The sequence below is a fragment of the Protopterus annectens genome, chromosome 4.part1 (genome assembly GCF_019279795.1).
Source record: "Protopterus annectens isolate FY-2018-M chromosome 4.part1, PAN1.0, whole genome shotgun sequence".
Classification (NCBI taxonomy): domain Eukaryota; kingdom Metazoa; phylum Chordata; order Ceratodontiformes; family Protopteridae; genus Protopterus; species Protopterus annectens.
In genome coordinates, this window is record NC_056734.1 from 820,587,117 (window position 1) to 820,613,060 (window position 25,944).

Consider the following 25,944-nt stretch of genomic DNA (forward strand, 5'->3'; position numbering starts at 1 on the left):
TAATTTCCCCTGAGTACTCACAGGAAAAGGAGGTGTAGAAGGAAACACATGGGTTCCCCTACAGAGTCTCCCCAGGATAGTAACATAGATGAGAAGGCTTCCCCAGCATCCACAACATTCACAAACAGGAAGATAATTGCTGACTAGCCTACACTTTCTTGAGAAGGAAACCCCACATGAGCCTTTTTTGCTCAACTCACCAGCTTCCTTGGTGGGTCCTCTTGTAGACTGTATAGTTTCACTAGTTGTGCAGATCTTTAGAATGGGTAGGAGCAAATCACATAGAAAAATGTATTGTGAATTGTGAGAACTATACATGTAAAATATTTTGAAGAAGGAATGAGGTTTAAGGGAAAGCAGAAACTGAATGAGCAATGTAATAGTTGACTGAAAATGACTGTATAGAAGATTATAAGTGATGTATAATGTTTGTAACTGAAAATATGTCAAAGTGGTTTGTTTTAATATATATAAATGTATGGTTGCCTATGTCATATGTGATAAATCAATAAAGATGCTTCTTCAAAAAAATAAGACACACCAAAAATATCAAATTATATAAATAAGTTATACAAATATTCTGTTTTATAAGTGCAAGAAGACTTTTAAGAGACTGAGTTTGACAACTACTACTGCACAGCCAAGGCTTATAAAGTGCTTGTGCTTTAAGCACAAGTCTTACAACTCTCCCAAAGACTCATTATTTTTGTAGCTAAGATGAGCTCAAATTTTTGTCTTATTGTTTTCCTGTGACTCAGAAAAGTAAAGTTATAATGGCAGTCTTGTCACTAGACTAGTACTAACATTTAAAATGATTTGCATGCGTGTAACCATCAAACTCAAACAGCATGAATCTCTTGTTTCTTATGACTGGTACATGTTATGATGCTTTGTTGAGACGGGTTAGGTGACACTGGTGAGGATCCTCTTAAATTGTCTGTTCAGTCATTTGTAGAGAGTATAAAGCTTTATCATTGCAGCTCTCTTTCTTTTTTCAGATTTCTACTGGATCTAGAACAAAGGCTGGAGGAAAATATTATAATATCAGATGTGTGTGATATTGTTTATGAATATGCTACCAAGCACTTTGAAGTGTATGTTATCTACGTATCGAATCAAACATATCAAGAAAGGACCTACCGGACACTACTGTAAGTTATACTGCTAACCAAATATTTATACTGTTCCATCTCGCATAATATTTAGTACTTTCACATTTTGGATTCCTGAGATCATAATGGGAACAGAGTATGACACTAGACCTTGTACAATACCACAAACCAAAAGGAGGATATTCAAACAGTTCTTTGGAGATAGTACTTGTCATCTCTGCAATGTAAAGTACAAAGTTTGTGTCATAAATAATGCACAGTTTTTTGAGGTTTACAGAAGAAGTAGATATAGATCTGACTTATTTACTATAGTGTTGAAGTCTGCAGCCTTTACAGCTGCAAAAGTTAAGAAAATCTGCTTAGTTAAAAGAAAAATAAGCCTGGCTCATCTGAAGGATGGCTTAAAGTTAAGATCAAATATCTCAAATATAGTTGTCTTTTCTTGGCAGTGGGTGGAGGTAAAGTGGAGCTCCGGATTTCACACCTGGTTCTCTTCTATAGGAGTCTAAAAGCATAGACAGTTACTTCAAACTAACGGTAGCCATGTAATGGCATATGTCTTATGCATATAAAACAGTGCTCATGAGTAATACAAATATCAGTTGGGGTAGGTATTAGTGCCACACATGCAGCATCCTGATATCATATGAAATGATTGCTAGCACTATATATGTGACATGTTAGCATCCCACAGAAAACTAGTGTATGACATGTGGCATATACTGACATTTCACACGAGAGATAAAGTCATGTCACACATGGGACTAGCTGACATATATATATATATATATATATATATATATATATATATATATATATATACTGAGCATGCTAACATAATACACATGCAATATGGGATCTTGTTCATGCATGGAGCATGTTTAACATGCCATATTAACATATACCACATGTGGAGTACACTTTACACATGGGGCACTCTAACACATCACACATAGGCTATACTAACATTCCATACATTGAACATGTCACGAGTAGGACATTTTAATAGTAGCATATCTAGGGTGGGGTGAGAGGAGCAACTGCCCCAGGTGCAAAGTGCTTTAAAAGCTGGTATTGCATTTGTAGTCAAATCTGAGCACTGCAGCACTTTGTGTGGTCAGAACTGTAGCAGCTGAAGTAAAGTGCTTTTTTGCTCTTCACTTGAAAAGCTGAGGAGGTGTAGTGCTGGCTAATGGTACCGGCAGAGGGCACTGGTTCATGGTACCCGCACAGGGGGTTGATTGAGACAGCTGCACTTCTGCATTTTCATGTCATATGTGGAATATACTTACATCTCACACATGGAACATACTAGCTTATCACTTATGCTGCATATTAACATATCACATGGGATATGTAACATCTCATATGTGGAACATGTTAACATCTCAAATGTGGAGTATGTTTGAATCACAAATAGGCATACTGATACATACCATACATGGAACATGCTAAAATGTCACATGTAGACGATCGAAGCTATCACATGTAGAATATTATAACATCTCAAATATTATCCTTAATAAATCACACATAGGACTTCAGTGTTGAAGACGTGAACATTTCATATGTGGAACACTGTAGCTTATTGTACATTGGGCTTGCTAACATATCATATGTAGAATATAATAATATTTCACCTCTCTCATAGAACATGCAAACATATCACTACTGGAAAATGTCAACACCTCAGACATTAAATACACTATGTATCATGCTTAAGTAATACTAGTATACTACATGGGACATGCCAGCATCTCAACTTTCAAGAACGCATACTATGTGAGACATGCTGATAATCTCATACATAAACATGGTAACATAACTCGTAGGCATGCAACAAGTCATACACAAAACATTATGCTAACATATCACTCATAAAATGTACTAACATATCATATATATCAAACATAATATTTATCACAATGTTTTTGCTGTCCAGGTTAGTCCACTTAAGCCTGTTTATATGAAAGACTAACATAAAATACATGGAATGGGGTATCATATCCTATATGGAACATGCTAACATCCACACATAATATGTTTAATACTTCACATATGGTACATTGTAGCATATCACATGTGGGATATGCTAACATAAGACTTCCTAATTAATGCACAACTGACAGACTTTCTAATTAATGCATGACTGACAGAGTATTACAAGGTATATAGTGAAATCCAAAATATAAAAATGTTATAACAACAAATTTCTGTATGAATAAATAAGTAAAAACACTAAAATGTGAACAAAGGGATTGTTTAACAAAAACTACAGAAATGCAAGCCAAATGGTAGTGTTTTGCATCCAACCCCCTTACACCCCTACTCCCCCACAAACTATATAGATAATGTTGTCAGTCCATAATACTTTTCAGCAAAGGGAATAGTTGTACCTGTCAGCAAATAAAATTATTCACTTTTCTCCAAGGTTAAGTGACTTTGGAGTATCTGTGTTAAGTTATTGATGGGCTGGGTGAAGTACCATGTTGAGGGATGCAGGGGGAAACATCTTCTGCAGAAAAGCATTTTAATAGGAATACTTTATCTATGAAATTTCATTATATTCTTTGAAGTGTGGTTTCATAAATAAGAACAGCTTTCAGCCACTGCACCCAATAAATTCTGTTGCTAGTAAAATGAGGGCATTGCCAGTGTATAATATTCTGCCATTAAAATGTTAATAAACTTGTTCTAAAACAATGAAATCTTTGTTAGGTAGTACTAAAATATGTAGAGCACATAGATTGCATCCTAATGATAATACTGTTCCTTTGATTTTGATATATTAAAATTAAATTAAATATCATAGTTTCTCTTGAAAACAGTAGTTCTGCTTTTCCGCAGCTTTAAATAATTTCATCTTCTCTGCGCTAACAAATAAACCAGTAATAATATATAATTGTTACAAAAAAAGTGCGGTGAATGTTTTCATAGCAAATGTGAAAAGCAAGATAAGCTCAAGTTTTTACATATATTTTAGTATATTTAAATAGCATATATTTGACATTTAAGTCATATTTAACTATACTGCTTTTATTTTACATACCTAGAAAAAATAATTTCCATAATAATACAAACAGCTTAGCCTTCAGACTGTGCAAAGTACAACTTTGGCTTTTGAAGAAGACCTCTTACACTGCATACAACTAATGCTATGGTAAGTCCTTCAACTTTTTTATTTAGAGTCCATGTACAATACCTGTATGTTCAGTAAATAATGCCACCAAATATCTGGGAACTAGTAAGAGAACATCTAACCTTATTAACCTCCATGGCTTCACACAAAACATAACCTCCCCAACAAGAACAAACAAATGTAATAATAAAGAAACCATACTTGACTGATCTTAATCTGTTTCAGAATGAACTTATGCAAGTGAACTGGTCACCTCTTAAAACTCTCCCTATAGATGATGCTGTTAACCATTTCAATATATTTTTCTCTCAACATCCTTGAACACCATGCCCCCTTAGCAATCAATTGAAGAAAGCTAAGACAAATAAATGGCTCTCAAACACAACCAGACAATAATACTTTATAAGAACACAAAGCCTACCAGCAGAATACCTCCAACTAAGTGCAAAAACAATAGCCTACCCCATCTCTGTATTGATTAATAGAGAGGTGACTCTCTGGAGTATTCTAAACTTCCCCTGCTGCTTTACTATATCCCTCAAAAAAAAATGGAGAAATCACAAACAATTGCTTAACCACCTACACCCTACTAAACTTCTAACTGCCTAGCTAACTGCCAACATGGCTTTCCCACACACAGCCTACACTACCTTCTTATTATAGACTAGATAAAATAAAAACAAAAAAAATCATTCTAATATTTCTCCTCTTTCCTTCTCTTTTGTCCTGTCAGAAAGTCACCTTCTGATAGCACATACACCTTTGCAGGCATTGATCTGGGATAATAGTTTTATCAAATGCTGTCCTAATAGTAGTACCTTAGGAAACAGCATAACATGGATTAGGTCAGATACATGGAGCAGGGTGGGTGGAAAGGTTACAGCAAGCCAAAAAACACAAGGGGTACTAGAGATGCTTAGCATTGGAAAACATTGTAGATGATCCCCCCTCTTCCACCTGCTACTTATCAATATTAATTTTTAACATTAATTCTGATTTTAATTTTAACATTTCATTTAGCCATTCCTTTATATTTATATATTTCCACTCATTCATGTTCCACAGTTTGTATCATTCTAGATCTCCTAATATGTTTCTTCCCTGTTTTTCCCATCCTTCTTTTATTGAGAGAGCTTTATCACTGTCTTTTTGATAGTGTTTTGGTGGCAGAAAATAATTCTTTATCCTCTGAGCTAACCTTGGTCCCCCTCTTTAAATAATTCCATAAAAAAGACTAAACTTTAATGCTTATATATCTACAGTAACCTGTATTCGTTTTTGGGTTCACTTTTACTGGAAGAAATAATAGCAGTAACTATTTTTTCTGTAGGTTTGCTTGAATGCACAAGAATAACACATTGCTTCAGCAGCAGAGGAGAAGAATACTTTGCAAATGACAAAAGATCAATCCGATTAACAGACAGATAATAGCAATATTAATTTTTTATGTGTGTGGCAGAATAACTGTGTAAAAAGTAACAGTGTTTCTTTGACAGTACTGTAGTGGTAACCACAGCAGAATTATTGCTTTCCATTAGTGCATTGAGCAGTAAAGCTGCTATGCTAAGTGATACAACTCTGCTTTAAGTATGCAAAGTAGATCCTTATGTGGCAGTACAAAACTGAATCTAATGTACTGCTGATCTTTTGTTCTTCCACTGTTATCATGCCTTTAAATACACTGTCCTGAAAATATTTTTTTCTTCAATTGACCCAGTCTTCCTTTGCTTTTATTTACCCAGCTAAATATTTTTTTTAGGTAATCCTTATCCAGTTCCTCTTTTCTTCTTAAAGTTAACAAAGTTAATTTAAGCCACTGGAGTATTGGCAGTCACTTTATCACAGCACTCATACAGCCATATAAAGTAAATCATCTTCTAGCTGTAAAAAACTGAATCCAGTTTACTGCAAATAATCTTTTCTGCCACACAAAGTAGAGCACTGTGATAATTTAAAACAAAATCTAGTGTGCCAGGATCATTCTCCAGATACTCAAAGGAGGGCATCATTTGGTAGTTGCAAACTGAATGCAGTGTTTTGTTTCAGTCAGTTTCTTTCTTGTTCTTTAGCTTCGGCTACACAACCTAGAACATCATATGACAATACAAAACTGAATCTACTGCAATGGATTTTTTCTGCTGCACAAACTGTGCATGAAGTACCTCTTACTCTGTTCATTTCTACTAACTATGTTAACACCATGGCATAGGGGAATAATGTCCTGAATGCCACTCTAACATCCCAGGGTCAGTTAGTAACTTGGACACTGGCGATAATGACAAGAAAAAGGAAGGAATGACAAGGCAGGTCCTATTCCCTGCCCCCACTCTCTATCTTGGAGCAGATTAGGGCACATCTCCAAAGTGTGAACTCAATTCTGAATTAGTTGTGGACAGTAGAGTTCAATGTGTGCAATTGTTTTCAGTGCTGATTGAGGCAGAATAGCTGTTGGAAGTGGAAAATACAACCTTGCTGACACCCTTGGCAGTCCAACCCATTTGGCTCAGAAGGGAAACAGAGCTAAGTAGAAAACTCTGATTCCACACACATTTTGGTACTGTCTTTTGAACGTATGTTTTGCCCCTAGACAAACAAAGGTGCTACTGCACTTTCATCTCTCGGAGAGCAAACGGGCCAATAATGCACACAGGAGAAAAGCTTGAAAGTCAAACATTTTCTGGTTCATGTTTATATCACACTTTCTCATTTCAGTGACCACATACGTGTAGTAAATAGTGTTGCATTTCAGCACCGCTACAAACTAATATTTGGGACTGACAAATGCCTGATCAGTTTATTTTGATGCCCATTTACTATAATACGACCTTCCACTGCTCTCCTCTCCTAACCTCTCCTTTACAGTTACATTTTTATTTTCCTTATACATGCTACCTCTGTCACTACATAAAACTACTCTATCTCTCCTATCTCTACTTAAGAAAAGCACTTCCACTGTATATTTATTACATCTGCCTTGTTATAATTCTATAATATGTGTTAAAGCTTATTGTTACACTAAGTATATATAGGAATTCTTTCCGTGTTCCTTATGGTCTTGCTCATAGCTGAAAATGGTCTGTTGACCAGTCCACTTTCATAGACAAAAAATAAACCAAAAATAGCCTTATTTTCATTATCCACTTCTGCTATCCCTCTAACTGCCTCTCTTTCAAATTTGCTTAACTTTCTCAGGAAACTGTATAACAGGTCCCTTTAAGCTCCCTAATCATTTCATATCCAAGGGCATTTCTTGCCCTTACTTTATAAGCTAGACTAATATGCACAACAATCTTCTCTGAAGACCTTCAGTGTAACAGCAAATCATAATATCTGAGTCTACCAACATTTTGTTTCCCACATCCAGTGTGGATTTCTTCAGTTGCCCCTATTTCCCTAAGAGGACTAATGCTGGTCTTTTGCTTGAAAATGTAATTATACAGATGGAACCATATTCCCATATAGAGCTGGTATTATCACATGCTCAGTTCAGTTCTTCTGACTATATTAGTACTGTTGGTCCCCTACATTTGCATTGAAGAAATTTAATTATGCAATGTCTTATGCTAGCAGTCACCAATGATTTTTTAATGGAATTTTGTTTACTGTAGATAAAAAAACCTTCTCCTGGGTGTTGAAGGAGATAGGGTTATATTTTCTTCTTCTACATTTAACAGAAGTTTACTTATGATACACAAGTAAAACCTAAGGTTACCACACCTAGTGCTTGTTCATTTTTAGGGCCAGATTATAAATCATAGTCCTTATGAAATCAGTTTGAATTATCTAGATTTAAAACAAACAGTGTAAGAAACTTCACTGTGTGGAAGATTTTCAGTCCATATATTTCTAGTTAATCACTGTATATTAATCAGATCAGACAATAGTAGTAGAAGTAGCGAACTTAAACTTGTCAAGTCAAAACAAACCAAAACAAAAAATAAAAATAGAAAACATATAATTGTACAGCATTACTAAGTATCCGAATGTAATCCAAGCAAGGCAGGCAGTCTGTTTCTAGTCAAAAATCCTTCATTAAGTACACAGACAAGCAATCCAAGTAAAACAAAAATAGAGTAATAATTTCTTCACAAGCTTTCTAAATATATATATACTTTTTATCAGGCATGGGAGTGGTGTATTGTGCTGTAAAACAAAGTGTTATTGGTACACATGTTAAATTCACATCCCTTCCCCTATCAGTGTGACATTCGAGCTGGTCCTGTCCTGCTTAGTAGCTGTCATTATAATATATAACCCTTATGTACTTTAACTAAAATTTATAATGATGTGGTACCTCTTATTTAACCAGATTATTAAGTAGATTATTAAGTCTGATTTTATCCAAGACATTATACTACATGGCTGGAAATATATCAACCTTAGTTCATTTGGCAATCAAAAATATATATATAAATATATACATATACATTTTGCATGTAAAAATCAATTTCTATTTTCATAACCTATTGTTAACAAAGATCGCTTTCATTCTTCTAGACTTCTTCAGGTCTGTGTACAAGAACCCTAAAAAACAATGGATAAAAATATATATATATAATTGTATAATTAGTTAGTATTGTTATTACACATCATTTTGAATAAAGTGGAAAAAATAACCAGAAAGAAAAAAATAAAAATAAGAAAAAATGTATGTATGATGATGGAAACAAAATATACACTTAAATTACAACTGATTTAAAATGGTATTTTAAACCAACTGGTAGAATAAAATAAAATACAATTAGTCATGTAAATAATGTGGCAATTTTTTTAAGTTCCAATGCACTTTTAATTGAACAGCAGTAGTTTAGTCCAGGCTTCCTAAAAGAGTTCAGCTTTAATTGCCACATGAGTTCATGTTTCTCCAGAATATTTGGGATGTCTCCTTCAAGCTCACCCATGTCTATGTGATCCAGGATCTGGAACTTAAAACCTGTGTGTCTTTTATGAAGAGAAAGGTGTTTTTCTAGTGCATTTTTTTACACCCAGAGCGGATTTCTGACAGATGACATGAAATCCTACGCTTGAGTTTATTTACAGTCTTGCCCACATAGAATGCATCACATTCATTGCACTGTGCCCTGCAAATTATTTTTGTAGTGTTACAGTCACCCCCTGCACTGGTTTTAATAATTTTCTTTAAATAAGGGCAATAAAAACTATCACCTTGCTGTATAAATATACAATATGTACAATTAGTTTCACATCTTTTAGTGCTTTTCTCATATGGTCTAGGTTTAAATTCAACAAAACTTATAATGTTCCTGGCCTTCCTATAAACAAATGATGGGGTTTCACCTAAGATGTTAATCAAAAAAAGGGTTTCCTGCGACAATGTCCCAGTTTTCTTCAATCTTCTTCTTCTTTCGGCTTTTCCCGGTTAGGGGTCGCCACAGCGGATCACTGTTCGCTCATGATTGGCAGTGGAGTTTTACAGTGTCGAGTTGCCAGCCCGGCGCCCAACCTTCCACAGAAGGTACACACATATGCATACACTCACACATAGTGCCAATTTAGTGTGTCCAATCCACCTACTGCATGTCTTTGTTTTCTTCAATAATATTTTTAATACTGTGATAATCCAAAGTGTATGTCAGGATGCAGCTATTTTTGCATTTGTTTTTCTCTGTGGAATTACTTAACATTTTTCTACTGAGGAGGTTGAGTGAAGGTGCTTCAGTCCTTTTCAGTTCTATAACGGGTTCCAGGATGTTTTCTAATACATGACTTTCATAGCCTCTCAGTAGAAAATCATTCTCTAAGTTGTTCAGGTTTCTCAAAAATGGTTCCATCTCTGTGGTAATTCTAGCTAGTCTATAGCCTTGGGACTTCACTACATTATACTTGTTTTTTGTAGGATGTAGACTTTTACTGTGGAGTAATAAGTTAACCCTTGTTGGTTTTCTGAATAGCTCAGTGGTGATTCTGTTATTGTTGGTGTCCTTGGAAATCTGCATATCTAAGAAAGTGGTTGAAGTACAGCTATGGGAAGAGATAAACTTCAGGAAAGGGGTTGTTTGATTGAGGTAAGTGATAAAATCTCCAAGCTGCAAGGTGTCGCCTTCCCCCACAATAAAGATGTCATCAATAAAACGTAAATAGCATGTGATATGCTGCATGTAGTAGAACCAACAATAGACAAGGTTTTAGTTATTACAGGGGATATAAGGGAAAGTATAATCATGCCAGCAGACCTCAACGGGATTTTCCCAGGGGAGATCCTCGCACAAAACCAGACAGGGGAACAATACAGGACCACCAGGAGACTGCCCCCTTAACATCTCATTCCCCACAATCCCAATCCCCTCTGGCTATCAACACTCCACAGGAGCCTTTGACATCACGGAAGGATCAGGACAGGAACATAAGCCACAGCAGCAACCACAACCAACAGAGAGTTCTACAGGATGAATTACCGGACTACCAGGACAACCGGGACCACAGACAATCCAGCTACCAGGAGCAGCACCACCTTCACAGAGACCAGTTTCTTTAGGAAGACCAATATCAACAGCACAGACATCAACCACCACACCAATACCAAAGCCAACACCAGTACCAGAACAAGAACGACAACCACCACCAGAGCCCCAGAGCTGGTCCCTCTTACCAGGTTCCCCCATACCACAGTCACAGCGAGGAATACTACTACAACCCACCGAGATTCCAGAAAGCAGAGGAGGAATTCCAGATGTCTCATACTCTATCCACGAACTCCCAGGGAGACAGGAGAACCAAACAGTGGACAGGGGTGAGGGAAATACAATATCTGGGCAATGCCAACTGGAACCCGACTACAACCCAGGTCCCAGGCTCAGACGGAGGAACCAGCCACAATAACAGGTGCCACAATAACAGGTGTTCCACTTATCTGGAACCACTCTGTTAAAGCACTGACTGAAGAGGAAAAAAGTGTGTTGTCCAAAGGACTTACTTTTGTAACAAGCTGCAGGAGTGAGGTTGCTCAGGTACTGATAGACCTTAAAATGTTTGTGAGGAAGCTCAACTTAAGGGTACAGTTTCATGGCAAAAGTAATGACACTGAAAATAAGCCTATTGATGAAACTATAAAAAGGCCTAGCAGCTATTGTCCACCACTACATCAAACACTAGCTGCTTTCAAAGTGAAATGAGAGATGGATATCAGGAAACTACTTAAAAAACCTCCTAAGAAAAAACTTTATAACTTAACACAGGGAGAAAGAAAAGCATTGCTTGAGCTAGGCAATGATAAATCCATGAGTGTAGTGAAGGCAGACAAGGGAGGAAGTATACTTGTGACTGATAACACTAGCTACAACCAAAAGATAGAGAACATGCTGGAGGATAACAGATTTTATGAGTTATTTACCATGAATGACATAAAAAGAGCATATGATTTATGGAACACTAATCTCACGACATTATGGGAAGAAAAAATTATTACTGAAAATCTTTATAATTATTTATGGAGCCCATGCCCAAGTTTACCTTACTTTTTTGGAATAACAAAGCCACACAAGAACAGAGAAGACCCACCTTATAGACCGGTGGTAGCAAGTGGAGGTTCTCTTACTGAAGCCACAGCCATTTACCTTGATTACGTGCTGAAACCTCTAACAGAAAAGAATAAGTCATACATAAGAGGTTCAATGGATTTTCTGAGGAAAATAAAAAACATTACAGTTAAAGCTGACAGTATTTTATTAACTTTTGATGTAGAATCCTTGTACACAGTGCTCCCTCACAATTATTGTAAAACAGCAACTATAGAGTCTTTTAAGAAAGATAATCAGGGTACAGAGGAACAACTGCAAAAGTTAAGCAAGCTCATTAATCTTGTACTGGACTTCAATTTCTTTACTTTCAATGGCAAACACTACAAACAAAAAACTGGTATAGCAATGGGGGCTGCCATGGCTCCCAGCATAGCTAACATAGCCCTGGGCAAATGAGAGGAGGACTTTGTGTTAAACAACACAGACTACATGCAGCATATCACATGCTATTTATGTTTTATTGATGACATCTTTATTGTGTGGGAAGGCGACACCTTGCAGCTTGGAGATTTTATCACTTACCTCAATCAAACAACCCTCTTCCTGAAGTTTACCACTTCCCATAGCTGTACTTCAACCACTTTCTTAGATATGCAGATTTCCAATGACACCAACAATAACAGAATCAACACTGATCTATTCAGAAAACCAACGAGGGGTTAACTTGTTACTCCACAGTAAAAGTCTACATCCTACAAAAAACAAGTATAATGTAGTAAAGTCCCAAGGCTATAGACTAGCTAGAATTACCACAGAGATGGAACCATTTTTGAGAAACCTGAACAACTTAGAGAATGATTTTCTAGTGAGAGGCTATGAAAGTCTGATGTTAGAAAACATCCTGGAACAGATTATAGAAATGAAAAGGACTGAAGCACCTTCACTCAACCTCCTCAGTAGAAAAATGTTAAGTAATTCCATAGAGAATAACAAATGCAAAAATAGCTGCACTCTCACATACACTTTGGATTATCACAGTATCAAAAATATTATTGAAGAAAACTGGGACATTGTCACAGGAAACCCTTTTCTGATTAACATCTTAGGTGAAGCCCCATCATTTGTTTATAGGAAGGCCAGGAACATTAGACGTTTTGTTGAATTTAAACCTAGACCATTTGAGAAAAGCACTAAAAGATGTGAAACTAATTGTACATTTTGTATATTTATACAGCAAGGTGATAGTTTTTATTGCCCTTATTTAAAGAAAGTCATTAAAACCAGTGCAGGGGGTGACTGTAAACTACAAAAGTAATTTACAGGGCATAGTGCAATGAATGTACTGCGGTGGTGGTGCTGCGGTAACATTGTCACCTCACAGTAAGACGATGTCCTGTTCGATTCTCAGCTAGAGCGTCTTCTGTGTGGAGACATGCGTGAATGGACGTACCTTCGTTGAAGGTTGTGTGTCAGGGCTAGCAACTCGGCATGTAAAATCTACTGCCAATCATTAGCGGACCGGTGTTCCACTGTGTCAACCCCTAAATGGTAAAAGCCGAAAGACACAAGACACAACAACAGTGCAATGAACGTGATGCATTCTATGTGGGCAAGACTGTAAATAAACTCAAGTGTAGGATTTCATGTCATCTGCCAGAAATCCGCTCTGGATGTAAAAATAATGCTCTAGCCAAACACCTTTCTCTTCATAAAAGACAAACAGGTTTTAAGTTCCAGATCCTGGATCGCATAGACATGGGTGAGCTTGAAGGAGACATCCCGAATATTCTGGAGAAACATGAACTCATGTGGCAATTAAAGCTGAACTCTTTTAGGAAGCCTGGACTAAACTACTACTGTTCAATTAAAAGTGCACTGGAACTTAGAAAACTGCCACATTGTTTACATGACTAATTGTATTTTATTTTATTTTATTCTACCAGTTGGTTTAAAATACCATTTTAAATCAGTTGTAATTTAAGTGTATATTTTGTTTCCATCATCATACATAAATTTTTTCTTATTTTTATTTTTCCTGGTTATTTTTTCCACTTTATTCAAAATGATGTGTAATAACAATACTAACTAATCATACAATTATATGTATATTTTTATACATTGTTTTTAGGGTTCTTGTACACAGACCTGAAGAAGTCTAGAAGGACGAAAGCAATATTTGTTAACAATAGGTTATGAAAATAGAAATTGATTTTTACATGCAAAATGTATATGTATATATTTATATATAAATTTTTGATTGCCAAATGAACTAAGGTTGATATATTTCTAGCCATGTAGCATAATGTCTTGGATAAAATCACAGACTTAATAATCTACTTAATAATCTTGTTAAATAAGAGGTACCACATCATTATAAATTTTAAAGTATATTATTATGACAGCTACTAAGCAGGGCAGGACCAGCTCGAATGTCACACTGATGGGGGAAGGGATGTGAATTTAACATGCGTACCAATAACATAACACTTTGTTTTACAGCATAATAAACCACTCCCATGCCTGATAAAAAGTATATATAACTTGTGAGGAAATTATTACTCTATTTTTGTTTTACTTGGATTGTTTGTCTGTGTACTTAATAAAGGATTTTGGACTGGAAACAGACTGCCTGCCTTGCTTGGATTACATTTGCATACTTAGTAATTCTGTACAATTATATATTTTCTATTATTATTTTTTGTTTTGGTTTGTTTTGACTTAAGACGAGTTTAAGTTTGCTGCTTCTACTACTGTTGTCTGATCTGATTAATATACAGTGATTAGCTAGAAATATATGGACTGAAAATCTTCCACACAGAGAAGTTTCTTACACTGTTTTGTTTTTGGACCCACTACATTTTAGTGGGTTGTTTTGAGACTTCGGGGATACCATGGAGATTACTTTTTTTAATTATCTAGATTTAAAAACACTTTCCTCTTAACTATCAAAGATGCTTGTCAAATTTATGTGGAGGTAATCAAAGAAAAATAGCTTTCTAAGCAAAAAAAGTTAAGGAAAAAGGATTGAGAAAATGCAGGAGAAAAGGGGGGAAAATAAAGATCATGTAAGCAGAAACATTTGATAAATGAATGAGGCAGCATTAGAATCCAGTAAGAACTTTTAAGTCCTTCACTAGTTCTGTAGAGAGGGTACATGTATTCTGATATCTCCCAAAAAACAAGCATCACAAGTCAGTCACCAAAGTACCCAAAGACCAATCCCAGACCTTGGTGCTGCAAATGTTAAATGTTAAAGCAGCCCCTTCATTAAGACAGAGTCATCCAGAATAATATTAAAAAAGCAGGAGAGGGCTGATCTGGAACGCATTTAGCACAATCTGAAGCTCATAGCAGCGCATACAGCAGGCTTAAAGAAACCTCTAACAGGTTTCCTCAGCAGAGAGACAACTTTTCAAAACATTGCACAAACTTAGGGCATGTGAGAGGTGAATCATCTCAATAATCAGCTCCCAGCATACCTCTCAACCTCTTAGCCCAAGAAATCTGGACAAAGCCAAAAATAATGGGTGTACAAAGGCCCAAAACAGATTTTAAATATTGGTCTTATAAACTTAGAAACAATATAATAAAGGGGTTTGTTTTAGCATGCATTTTTGTGAAGGATATTAAATCTGAAATAAGGACTGGTATACAGTTGTTCTCATTGTTTTATTTACAACATTTGCTTAGCTGTCATTCTTTTTGTTTATCACAATTTTGTGAAGTTAACACTAGGTTCACTTCTTTATGTGGATTCTAGGCCTGCGGAAGCTGTAGGAATTTTGAAAAAAAGGTACTCTTCATGTTCTCCTTTCGTTCAGAAAGTTATTTTTGTGCACTTGGTTGTATAAGAGTCTGCACTACTGTGTTTTGTTTACATCATGATATAAAACCTGCACATTTTTTATAATCCTTTGACTTTTGGTGCCTTAATATTCCACCACATTGGTGGGTGCAGTGAGCACTTTTAGTGTACCTTTTATGCCAAAAGTCATGTTATTCTAGCAACTTTCTAAGTTCATAAGAGCAATATTTAAAATTGCTCCCTGATTTTGGTCCTTTAGCCTTCCATTATATTTGGCTTTCTCCATGATTCTTTATCAAATAAGTTAAGGGGTATCAGGAGAATGAAACAGTAAAAACAAAAAAAGTATAAGAGTATAGCCATCTCAGGTTGGTGTTATGCGAGACAAGATCAAAAGTTTCACAGCTGGATATTTTCTCCTAACAAAATGATAAGATCACAGTTTTAGGATCTAAAATATTTACTTAAAATTGGACTACATCCTGAGGGTCAATATAGTAAAACTGAAATGATAGCAATCTTTGTCTTTGATATATTTAAAAGGGCTTTGCCTGCAACTTTACAAAAGTGGGTTATTGAAAGTGGCCCTAAGGATGTTGAAAATGTTATTGTAGTGGCAGAGAAATTGTTATGCAAAGAAGCTGTACTTAAAACTGAGTAGTCTGGATCAATAGCAAAACATATATCAAATTCCGATAACAAACAGAAAGCATTAGTTACAAACATTGTATGTTTTAAACATGGAAAAGGGGACACATAGCTAAATTCTATAATAGTAATGATAACATTGTCAACCTTTGAGAACTATAACCATTGGAAAGCCTGCTATTAGTGATGCTAAGCCTGTAGAATGGAACAAGTTGTCTGCAAGAATATTAGATTAATCTTTTTGCTATTGTACTAAATCATAATGAATTAAGTGCAATGTCTTGATTGATGGCAGGAAACTACATGTACTATTAGATTCAGGTACCATATTATCACTTATAAATTTACAATATGTGGATAAAAAGTATACCCTTACTAAAAACACAGCTGAAATAGTCTCTATTCACAGAGACGAAAACAGTATCCCGTTAGTCAATTACTAATACAAACTGTGTTTGGAAGGATGCGTCATCCTTTTGCTGTAGTTCCTAATTTAGCACATGATGTTATAATAGGAAAGCTTGTCCTCACCTTAAGGATTTAGGGAAGGAAATAGTTTGGGAAGAAATAGCCAGGGGAATTGTTATGGCTAGGCTTGTATAGGCCCTAGGACTGATAGTCTAGTACCAACCTATGAACCTATTAACCTATGGAGGCAATGGGAAAAAGTATTAATTTTGAGATACTACCTCATCATTGCAGGAAGTGAAACTAGCAAATAAATCAGCATACAGGTACACCTCTACGTAACCTAGAAAATGGGAGGAGTGACCATCAGACATGTTCATAAAAGCATACCAATCTAACAAAGATCAAGAAAGAGTGTTAGAAAGTCCCAGAGATACAAACATTTAGCTGAGGCTACAAAAGGGCATTTTCAAAAAAAAAAAAAATTTTCAAGAAATATATCAACTATCAACAAACACCTATGGCAGAGTAATCTGCAGTAACACAGCCTCTAAAGGACAGAGAGTTATACAGTAAAATACTGCAGAGTTTGTGGGGAAAAAAAAGAAAGTGTTGAAAAACAGAGAAGTCACTAAAGCAGCTGGAGAGAAGGATTCACTCACTGAAAGAGTGTATTCCACATAAATCAGATCTGTTGTCATAGAAGGCTAAAGTCCTAACTACAATTAATGCTATCGAAGTTTTATTAGAGCCGCAAGTCATTGCTATAGCTGGTAGGAGGAGGAAAGAAATGATGGGGGTTACACCTGGTCACATGTGTTTGGGTGAGGGGCGGGCTATGTGCTTCTGTTTACACTATTCATGGAAGAATCCCCAATGGGGTCTGTGGATCACATGAAGGTTCTAGTCTACAAAAGGAGCAGGGTCAGCTAATCTCTTCAGATGGAGGGGTGGTATGGATCGTAAAGGTGTAGTGTATGTCAGCCCATTGAACAAGAATGAGTAAGCACATGGCTATCAGGTTAAAAAATCAGAAAACCCAAACCACCCTCATGGCTTCCTTGGTGATGACCCCTTTCGGTAGGCTCTCACCCTAGTAACTGGGACACCTAAGCCTGCTGACTACAGAGGGTCTGATGGTTGGCAGGCAGTGAGTGTAAAGAGATGAAGAAATATGGAACTGCTAAACTGTCTGTCAAATTAAGAAAGCTTGAAAATGGAGAACTCTAAGCAGTAGGTGAGTGTTGAGGAAGACACACTTATCGATAAACAAATATGTAACTAGTATAGAAAAAATGAATTAACTAATATCTCTCAGATTTGTGAATCCATTTATGTCCGTGTAAGTCAGACAACTCAAGTAAGGGAAGAATACAGGAAACAGGTATCTGCAAATAGGAAAAAGTAAAACTGAAGAGAAATGTTGTTCTCGGGTACCCTTTGCAGAGAGAAAGCAACATAAGGAAAAAAAAGAAAGTGTGAACATAATGAACACTCAGGAAGAGCAACCCAAAGAAGGAAAGCCAAATGAGAGGCTAGTGTTTACTAAGAAACAAGATAACACTGATGATTTTCATGCTGAATCAAAATATAGGAATTCTAAAATAAGAAAAAAGTTCTATGCATCAGTTGTATAAAAGAAAATAACAAGAAAAAGATAAATAAGGTAGAAATAACAACTAATGCTAAAGATGACTGTATGAGCGGCCTTTCTTAGAAGAAGAGCTACATAGTAGTAGAAAAAACACGTTCAGTTCCAACGCAGAGGCAGGAGACAATGATGAAATCCAGAATATTAAAACACGATGATATTTATTAGATGAAACACAGGGATGAGCGCTTTCGCGTAACAATACGCTTCTTCAGATCACCACACAAAGAGTAACAACTGTATTTATATATAATTAATTATCTTAGATAGTCCAATTAATTCAAACCCTCCAATGAACAACTAAGGAGAGATTATTCACAGAAGGTTAACCCTCTGTGAACCAAGACACAATAATGTAACCACTTCAAACTTTCAAGTCAGATTATCTAGTGCAGTTATATATATATGTATACATATTCAAGTAAAAATATATTCAAATAAAAATATATATATTCAAATAAGAATATGTATATATAAAATGTATAAAATGTACATATAAAATAAATACAATTAATAACTCAATAGCTATAAAAATATATGAACATAGATAAATATGTATAAATATGAGATATAAAAACTTCATATTAACTTGATCCAGGCAGGCATAATCATCCAAAAGCAGAAAAACTAATATGCAATATGAGTGTTTGATATAAACTGACTTATCAATAAATATATGTATATATATAGATGTAAATATATATATATAAATATATAAAGATAAAAATAAAACATGTACAGCAAAATATGGCATAGAATCTAAAAGTAGACCATAATTCATAATGTAAAAATGTATATGTACCAAATATATGATGTAAATATCTTATTATCTACGGGCCTTTAATATGGAACGCAAAGAAATGTACGTATTTAGGCCCGGTGGATAATGAGCTCTTAGTCTAAATATCCACTCCAGTTCTTTTTGTTCCAGGTAACTCAAATAGTCACCTTTCCTCTGCCCAGGTAGTACAATCTGAAGTACTCTAAACTCAAAGCCATGGTCATTATGGCTAGAAATATGTTTAGCCAAGGCATTCAGCATATTCTTTTTCCTTATGTCATATACATGGTCATAAATACGTTGTTTAAAACTTCTTTTAGTCATGCCTCACGTAAAATGCTGTACATGTGTGGCATTTAGCTAAATAAACTAGCCCGGTATTACAGTCTGCATAGAACCTAGGGCTAAAGGAGAAGTCTAACACTGGATGTATAAAATCTTGTTCCCTGGATATGTATCCACAGTAGTTACACCTTCTACAGGATATGTTCCCCTTTCTCCTGACATTACCTCTGTCAATGAAAATTAATCTTACTTGTGTCATGATCTATGCATAGGATCCTTTTAGATTTTATTTTTCCTATACATAAAACCAGGACTGGGGGCCACTATATCTGATGTTCTATCATCCAATGTTTAGACTCCCCAATGTCCAGAGATAATTCTCCTAATTATGCACTGTCATTTGTATAGGTAGTAACAAACATGGTTCTATCATGAGTCATTATCATTTTAGGAGCTAATTTATTAGCATTAGTACCAGAATGCATGTGATAATCAACATCGTATGTCTCCCAGTATTTCTATTTTAACCTGATTAATTAACTTAATATCATAGCCTCTTTCCACAAAATTAACTCCATCTCTTTCACCTGGAGCTTTGGGTCCATAGGGTCTCTACAGAGCCTTTTAAGCCTGTGAAACTGGCTTTTACTATCCCCTTGAAGACATGCCGGGGATGCATACTGTCAAACTGTAGGATAGTATTTTTCCAACAGGCCTTCCGATAGAGGGTGGATGATAGTCTACCACCCTTAATGCTAAGGCTGATATCCAAAAAATTGATACTATCAAACGAGGTTTCCACAGTAAATCTTAGATAGCCTGTAGTGGTTTCTAGATACTCTACAAATGTACAGAGGTCATGTTCACTGCCATCCCAAATCATAAAAATATCGTCCACAAAACGTTGGTAAACTAGACATTTTTAAAAGAGGTGTGTAAATAAAATTCCCTCTCCCAGTAATGTACCACTAAGTTAGTATGTATTGGCAGGGGGTGCCCATGGCAACCTGCTACCTCTAAATACATACGCTGCTTGAAACAAAAGACATTATTATCCAAAACCAGCTCTAACAACTGACATACCAGGATTTCTGTATTACGATCTATCAGAGGAAAAACCTGCATTATCATTCTAATGGCTTCAACCCCCTCATCGTTGGGAATAGAGGTAAACAAGTTCCTGACGTCCATAGTCACCAAAAGGTGTCTATCTTTATTGAATATTGCCCCTAGAGTATCTAGTATATCCAAGAGCTTGTAGGTATCCTTCAGGATGGTTGGAATGTTATTAACTAATGGTTTCAGCGTTTTTTCAAGAAAAACTGAAATGTTTTCTGTGCTCCATCCATCACCTGAGACGATGGGTCTCAGCGGGGGTGGGTGAAGCCCTTTGTGCATTTTAGGCAAGCCCTTTATCACAGGAAGATGTGGAAAAGGGGTAGAGAAATAGTCAAAAGATCCTTGTTGATCTGACCCATTAATAGGTCGTACAAGGTGTCATTAATGTTACTAACTATCTTATTTAGACTTTCCTGATCAATGTGTTTATAAGTAGAGCAATCATCAAGCATATTTCTCATGTATGTAACGTAATCTTTAGTGTTCAGTAAAACTATACCCCCTCCCTTATCTGCTGGTTTGATAGTCACAGATTGGTTACGTGTAAGTTCCCTAAGTGAAACGCTTTCATCTTTGGACATGTTGTAATATAAACATTTTCTATTGTCCTTCAGGAAGTATTCATATAAATCTCTCTCACAGAGTTTAACAAAGCTTTCCACATGACTCGGCAGTATAGGGGAGAAAGTACTTTTCTTTTTAAACATTTGATAATCAGGTATACAATTACTGACATTCTCAGCATGTGCATCTCTAAAAAACAGTAGTTTTAGTGGCTGATCTGGAACGCATTTAGCACAATCTGAAGCTCATAGCAGCGCATACAGCAGGCTTAAAGAAACCTCTAACAGGTTTCCTCAGCAGAGAGACAACTTTTCAAAACATTGCAAAAACTTAGGGCATGTGAGAGGTGAATCATCTCAATAATCAGCTCCCAGCATACCTCTCAACCTCTTAGCCCAAGAAATCTGGACAAAGCCAAAAATAATGGGTATACAAAGGCCCAAAACAGATTTTAAATAGTGGTCTTATAAACTTAGAAACAATATAATAAAGGGGTTTGTTTTAGCATGCATTTTTGTGAAGGATATTAAATCTGAAATAAGGACTGGTATACAGTTGTTCTCATTGTTTTATTTACAACATTTGCTTAGCTGTCATTCTTTTTGTTTATCACAATTTTGTGAAGTTAACACTAGGTTCACTTCTTTATGTGGATTCTAGGCCTGTGGAAGCTGTAGGAATTTTGAAAAAAAGGTACTCTTCATGTTCTCCTTTCGTTCAGAAAGTTATTTTTGTGCACTTGGTTGTATAAGAGTCTGCACTACTGTGTTTTGTTTACATCATGATATAAAACCTGCACATTTTTTATAATCCTTTGACTTTTGGTGCCTTAATATTCCACCACATTGGTGGGTGCAGTGAGCACTTTTAGTGTACCTTTTATGCCAAAAGTCATGTTATTCTAGCAACTTTCTAAGTTCATAAGAGCAATATTTAAAATTGCTCCCTGATTTTGGTCCTTTAGCCTTCCATTATATTTGGCTTTCTCCGTGATTCTTTATCAAATAAGTTAAGGGGTATCAGGAGAATGAAACAGTAAAAACAAAAAAAAGTATAAGAGTATAGCCATCTCAGGTTGGTGTTATGCGAGACAAGATCAAAAGTTTCACAGCTGGATATTTTCTCCTAACAAAATGATAAGATCACAGTTTTAGGATCTAAAATATTTACTTAAAATTTGACTACATCCTGAGGGTCAATATAGTAAAACTGAAATGATAGCAATCTTTGTCTTTGATATATTTAAAAGGGCTTTGCCTGCAACTTTACAAAAGTGGGTTATTAAAAGTGGCCCTAAGGATGTTGAAAATGTTATTGTAGTGGCAGAGAAATTGTTATGCAAAGAAGCTGTACTTAAAACTGAGTAGTCTGGATCAATAGCAAAACATATATCAAATTCTGATAACAAACAGAAAGCATTAGTTACAAACATTGTATGTTTTAAACATGGAAAAGGGGACACATAGCTAAATTCTATAATAGTAATGATAACATTGTCAACCTTTGAGAACTATAACCATTGGAAAGCCTGCTATTAGTGATGCTAAGCCTGTAGAATGGAACAAGTTGTCTGCAAGAATATTAGATTAATCTTTTTGCTATTGTACTAAATCATAATGAATTAAGTGCAATGTCTTGATTGATGGCAGGAAACTACATGTACTATTAGATTCAGGTACCATATTATCACTTATAAATTTACAATATGTGGATAAAAGGTATACCCTTACTAAAAACACAGCTGAAATAGTCTCTATTCACAGAGACGAAAACAGTATCCCGTTAGTCAATTACTAATACAAACTGTGTTTGGAAGGATGTGTCATCCTGTTACTGTAGTTCCTAATTTAGCACATGATGTTATAATAGGAAAGCTTGCCCTCACCTTAAGGATTTAGGGAAGGAAATAGTTTGGGAAGAAATAGCCAGGGGAATTGTTATGGCTAGGCTTGTATAGGCCCTAGGACTGATAGTCTAGTACCAACCTATGAACCTATTAACCTATGGAGGCAATGGGAAAAAGTATTAATTTTGAGATACTACCTCATCATTGCAGGAAGTGAAACTAGCAAATAAATCAGCATACAGGTACACCTCTACGTAACCTAGAAAATGGGAGGAGTGACCATCAGACATGTTCATAAAAGCATACCAATCTAACAAAGATCAAGAACGAGTGTTAGTAAGTCCCAGAGATACAAACATTTAGCTGAGGCTACAAAAGGGCACTTCCAAAAAAAAAAAAAATTTTCAAGAAATATATCAACTATCAACAAACACCTATGGCAGAGTAATCTGCAGTAACACAGCCTCTAAAGGACAGAGAGTTATACAGTAAAATACTGCAGAGTTTGTGGGAAAAAAAAAGAAAGTGTTGAAAAACAGAGAAGTCACTAAAGCAGCTGGAGAGAAGGATTCACTCACTGAAAGAGTGTATTCCACATAAATCAGATCTGTTGTCATAGAAGGCTAAAGTCCTAACTACAATTAATGCTATCTAAGTTTTAATAGAGCCGCAAGTCATTGCTAGAGCTGGTAGGAGGAGGAAAGAAATGATGGGGGTTACACCTGGTCACATGTGTTTGGGTGAGGGGCGGGCTATGTGCTTCTGTTTACACTGTTCATGGAAGAATCCCCAGTGGGGGCTGTGGATCACATGAAGGTGCTAGTCTACAAAAGGAGCAGGGTCAGCTAATCTCTTCAGATGGAGGGGTGGTATGGATCGTAAAGGTGTAGTGTATGTCAGCCCATTGAACAAGAATGAGTAAGCACATGGCTATCAGGTTAAAAAATCAGAAAACCCGAACCACCCTCATGGCTTCCTTGGTGATGACCCTTTTCGGTAGGCTCTCACCCTTAGTAACTGGGACACCTAAGCCTGCTGACTAACAGAGGGTCTGATGGTTGGCAGGCAGTGAGTGTAAAGAGATGAAGAAATATGGAACTGCTAAACTGTCTGTCAAATTAAGAAAGCTTGAAAATGGAGAACTCTAAGCAGTAGGTGAGTGTTGAGGAAGACACACTTATCGATAAACAAATATGTAACTAGTATAGAAAAAATGAATTAACTAATATCTCTCAGATTTGTGAATCCATTTATGTCCGTATAAGTCAGACAACTCAAGTAAGGGAAGAATACAGGAAACAGGTATCTGCAAATAGGAAAAAGTAAAACTGAAGAGAAATGTTGTTCTCAGGTACCCTTTGCAGAGAGAAAGCAACATAAGGAAAGAAAAAAGAAAGTGTGAACATAATGAACACTCAGGAAGAGCAACCCAAAGAAGGAAAGCCAAATGAGAGGCTAGTGTTTACTAAGAAACAAGATAACACTGATGATTTTCATGCTGAATCAAAATATAGGAATTCTAAAATAAGAAAAAAGTTCTATGCATCAGTTGTTTAAAAGAAAATAACAAGAAAAAGATAAATAAGGTAGAAATAACAACTAATGCTAAAGATGACTGTATGAGCGGCCTTTCTTAGAAGAAGAGCTACATAGTCAGATGCAGCAGCATGTCTTTGTAGGATATTAGGCAGTGCTTCTACCTCTTACCAGACTGACTCTGAGGAACCTCCAGAGCTGTCCGACTTGTACGTAAGACAGGTACATTTTAAAAAGGTACAATGGGAAGACAACACTATGAGCAGACCATGGGAAGATACATCAGGAGCTTAAGTGGAAGAAGGTGAACCAAATGTTCCCACGTCCTACCCACATGTCTAGTTACCAAATAAGCTAATATACAGAATAAGGAAGGGCAGAGAGAAAGTAGTATGCTGAATATTAGTGGCCAAACCTTTCAGAAGCCTAGAGATGAGTTTAGCATACAGTCATGGTAGGAGGATGCCCAGACATGGAGTGAAATTAAGCACAGATCATAGCAAGGTTTTGCTGACAAGGAATAATGAATGAAGTTAAGAACCTCTGTGCTGGATTTCTGAATACTGGAATGCAGTCCCATATGCAGACTTTAAAATACATGGATTCCAATACCTATCACAGAAGTTCCTTTAGAATATATTGCTATAGATGTTGTTTGACCATTTGTGAAATCCAGCATTGGGCTTTGATATATGTTGATTATTTTGAACTACACAGTTAAGTACCCTGATGCCATTCTCTTAAGTAAGGCTTTTTGCTACATCTATAGCAAAGGAGCTGGTCTTATTTTTTCCAGGGTATCTTAAGAAAATATTCACTGATCAGGAGACACTATTTATGTCCAAAATAATGAACCCACTGTGCTAGTGCTTTAGGGTAAAGCAGTGAAATCTGGGTCAGCAGGACATTTTAAGTGAGCATTGAAATTCATGTTGAGAAAAGGAAGATAGTAAAAACTGAAACCAATTTAATGCCTCTTGTTTACCATTAGTGATGTACTGCAAGCCTCAACAGGGTTTAGTTCTCATGAATTGTTATAAGGCAGGCACCCATGTAGGCAGACATTGTCAGAGAAAATTGGAAAGTTGAGAAAAAACCCATGCGAAAGATGCACAGAACAATACAGTGTATATCCAAAGATAGATTGAAGGTGGTAATGCCAGTCTGCAAGAATACTTGGAAAAAGTCTAGGTCATACGATAAGGGGTGTATGGCACACATGCAAGGACCATGGAATTCGGAGCTGGAGGCTAGGTGTTAGTTTTGGTCCTTTCCACAGCAAACAAATTTCTAGCTAAATGGTGGGGTCCATTTGAAGTAGCAGAAAAATAAAATGATGTAAATTACTCGGTTAAACAGACTGGAAGGAGATGAACAGAACAGGTATCCCATATTGAAACAATGGAAATAAGCACAAACGTCTGTAGTTAGTTTAGTAACTAAGACAAATAAAACTAATAAAACTAAGTGAAGAAAGAAAACTGAGCTGTGTGACTGCGGTTCAGGTAGAGGACACATTATCTAAGCCACATAAACAAAAGATAGGGGATCTGTGTTATGAAACAGTTACCT

General features: G+C 36.0%; 1 protein-coding gene across 1 annotated transcript in view; it reads left to right on the forward strand.

Moving 5' to 3' along the window:
• The window catches only part of NGEF (neuronal guanine nucleotide exchange factor), a 760,193-nt gene that overhangs the window by 502,786 nt on the left and 231,463 nt on the right, over positions 1–25,944 (forward strand). Inside the window, exon 8 of the mRNA XM_044070587.1 lies at positions 999–1,151. Within this exon, the coding sequence (XP_043926522.1) occupies positions 999–1,151 (153 nt within the window). The remainder of the gene's footprint in view (positions 1–998; positions 1,152–25,944) is intronic.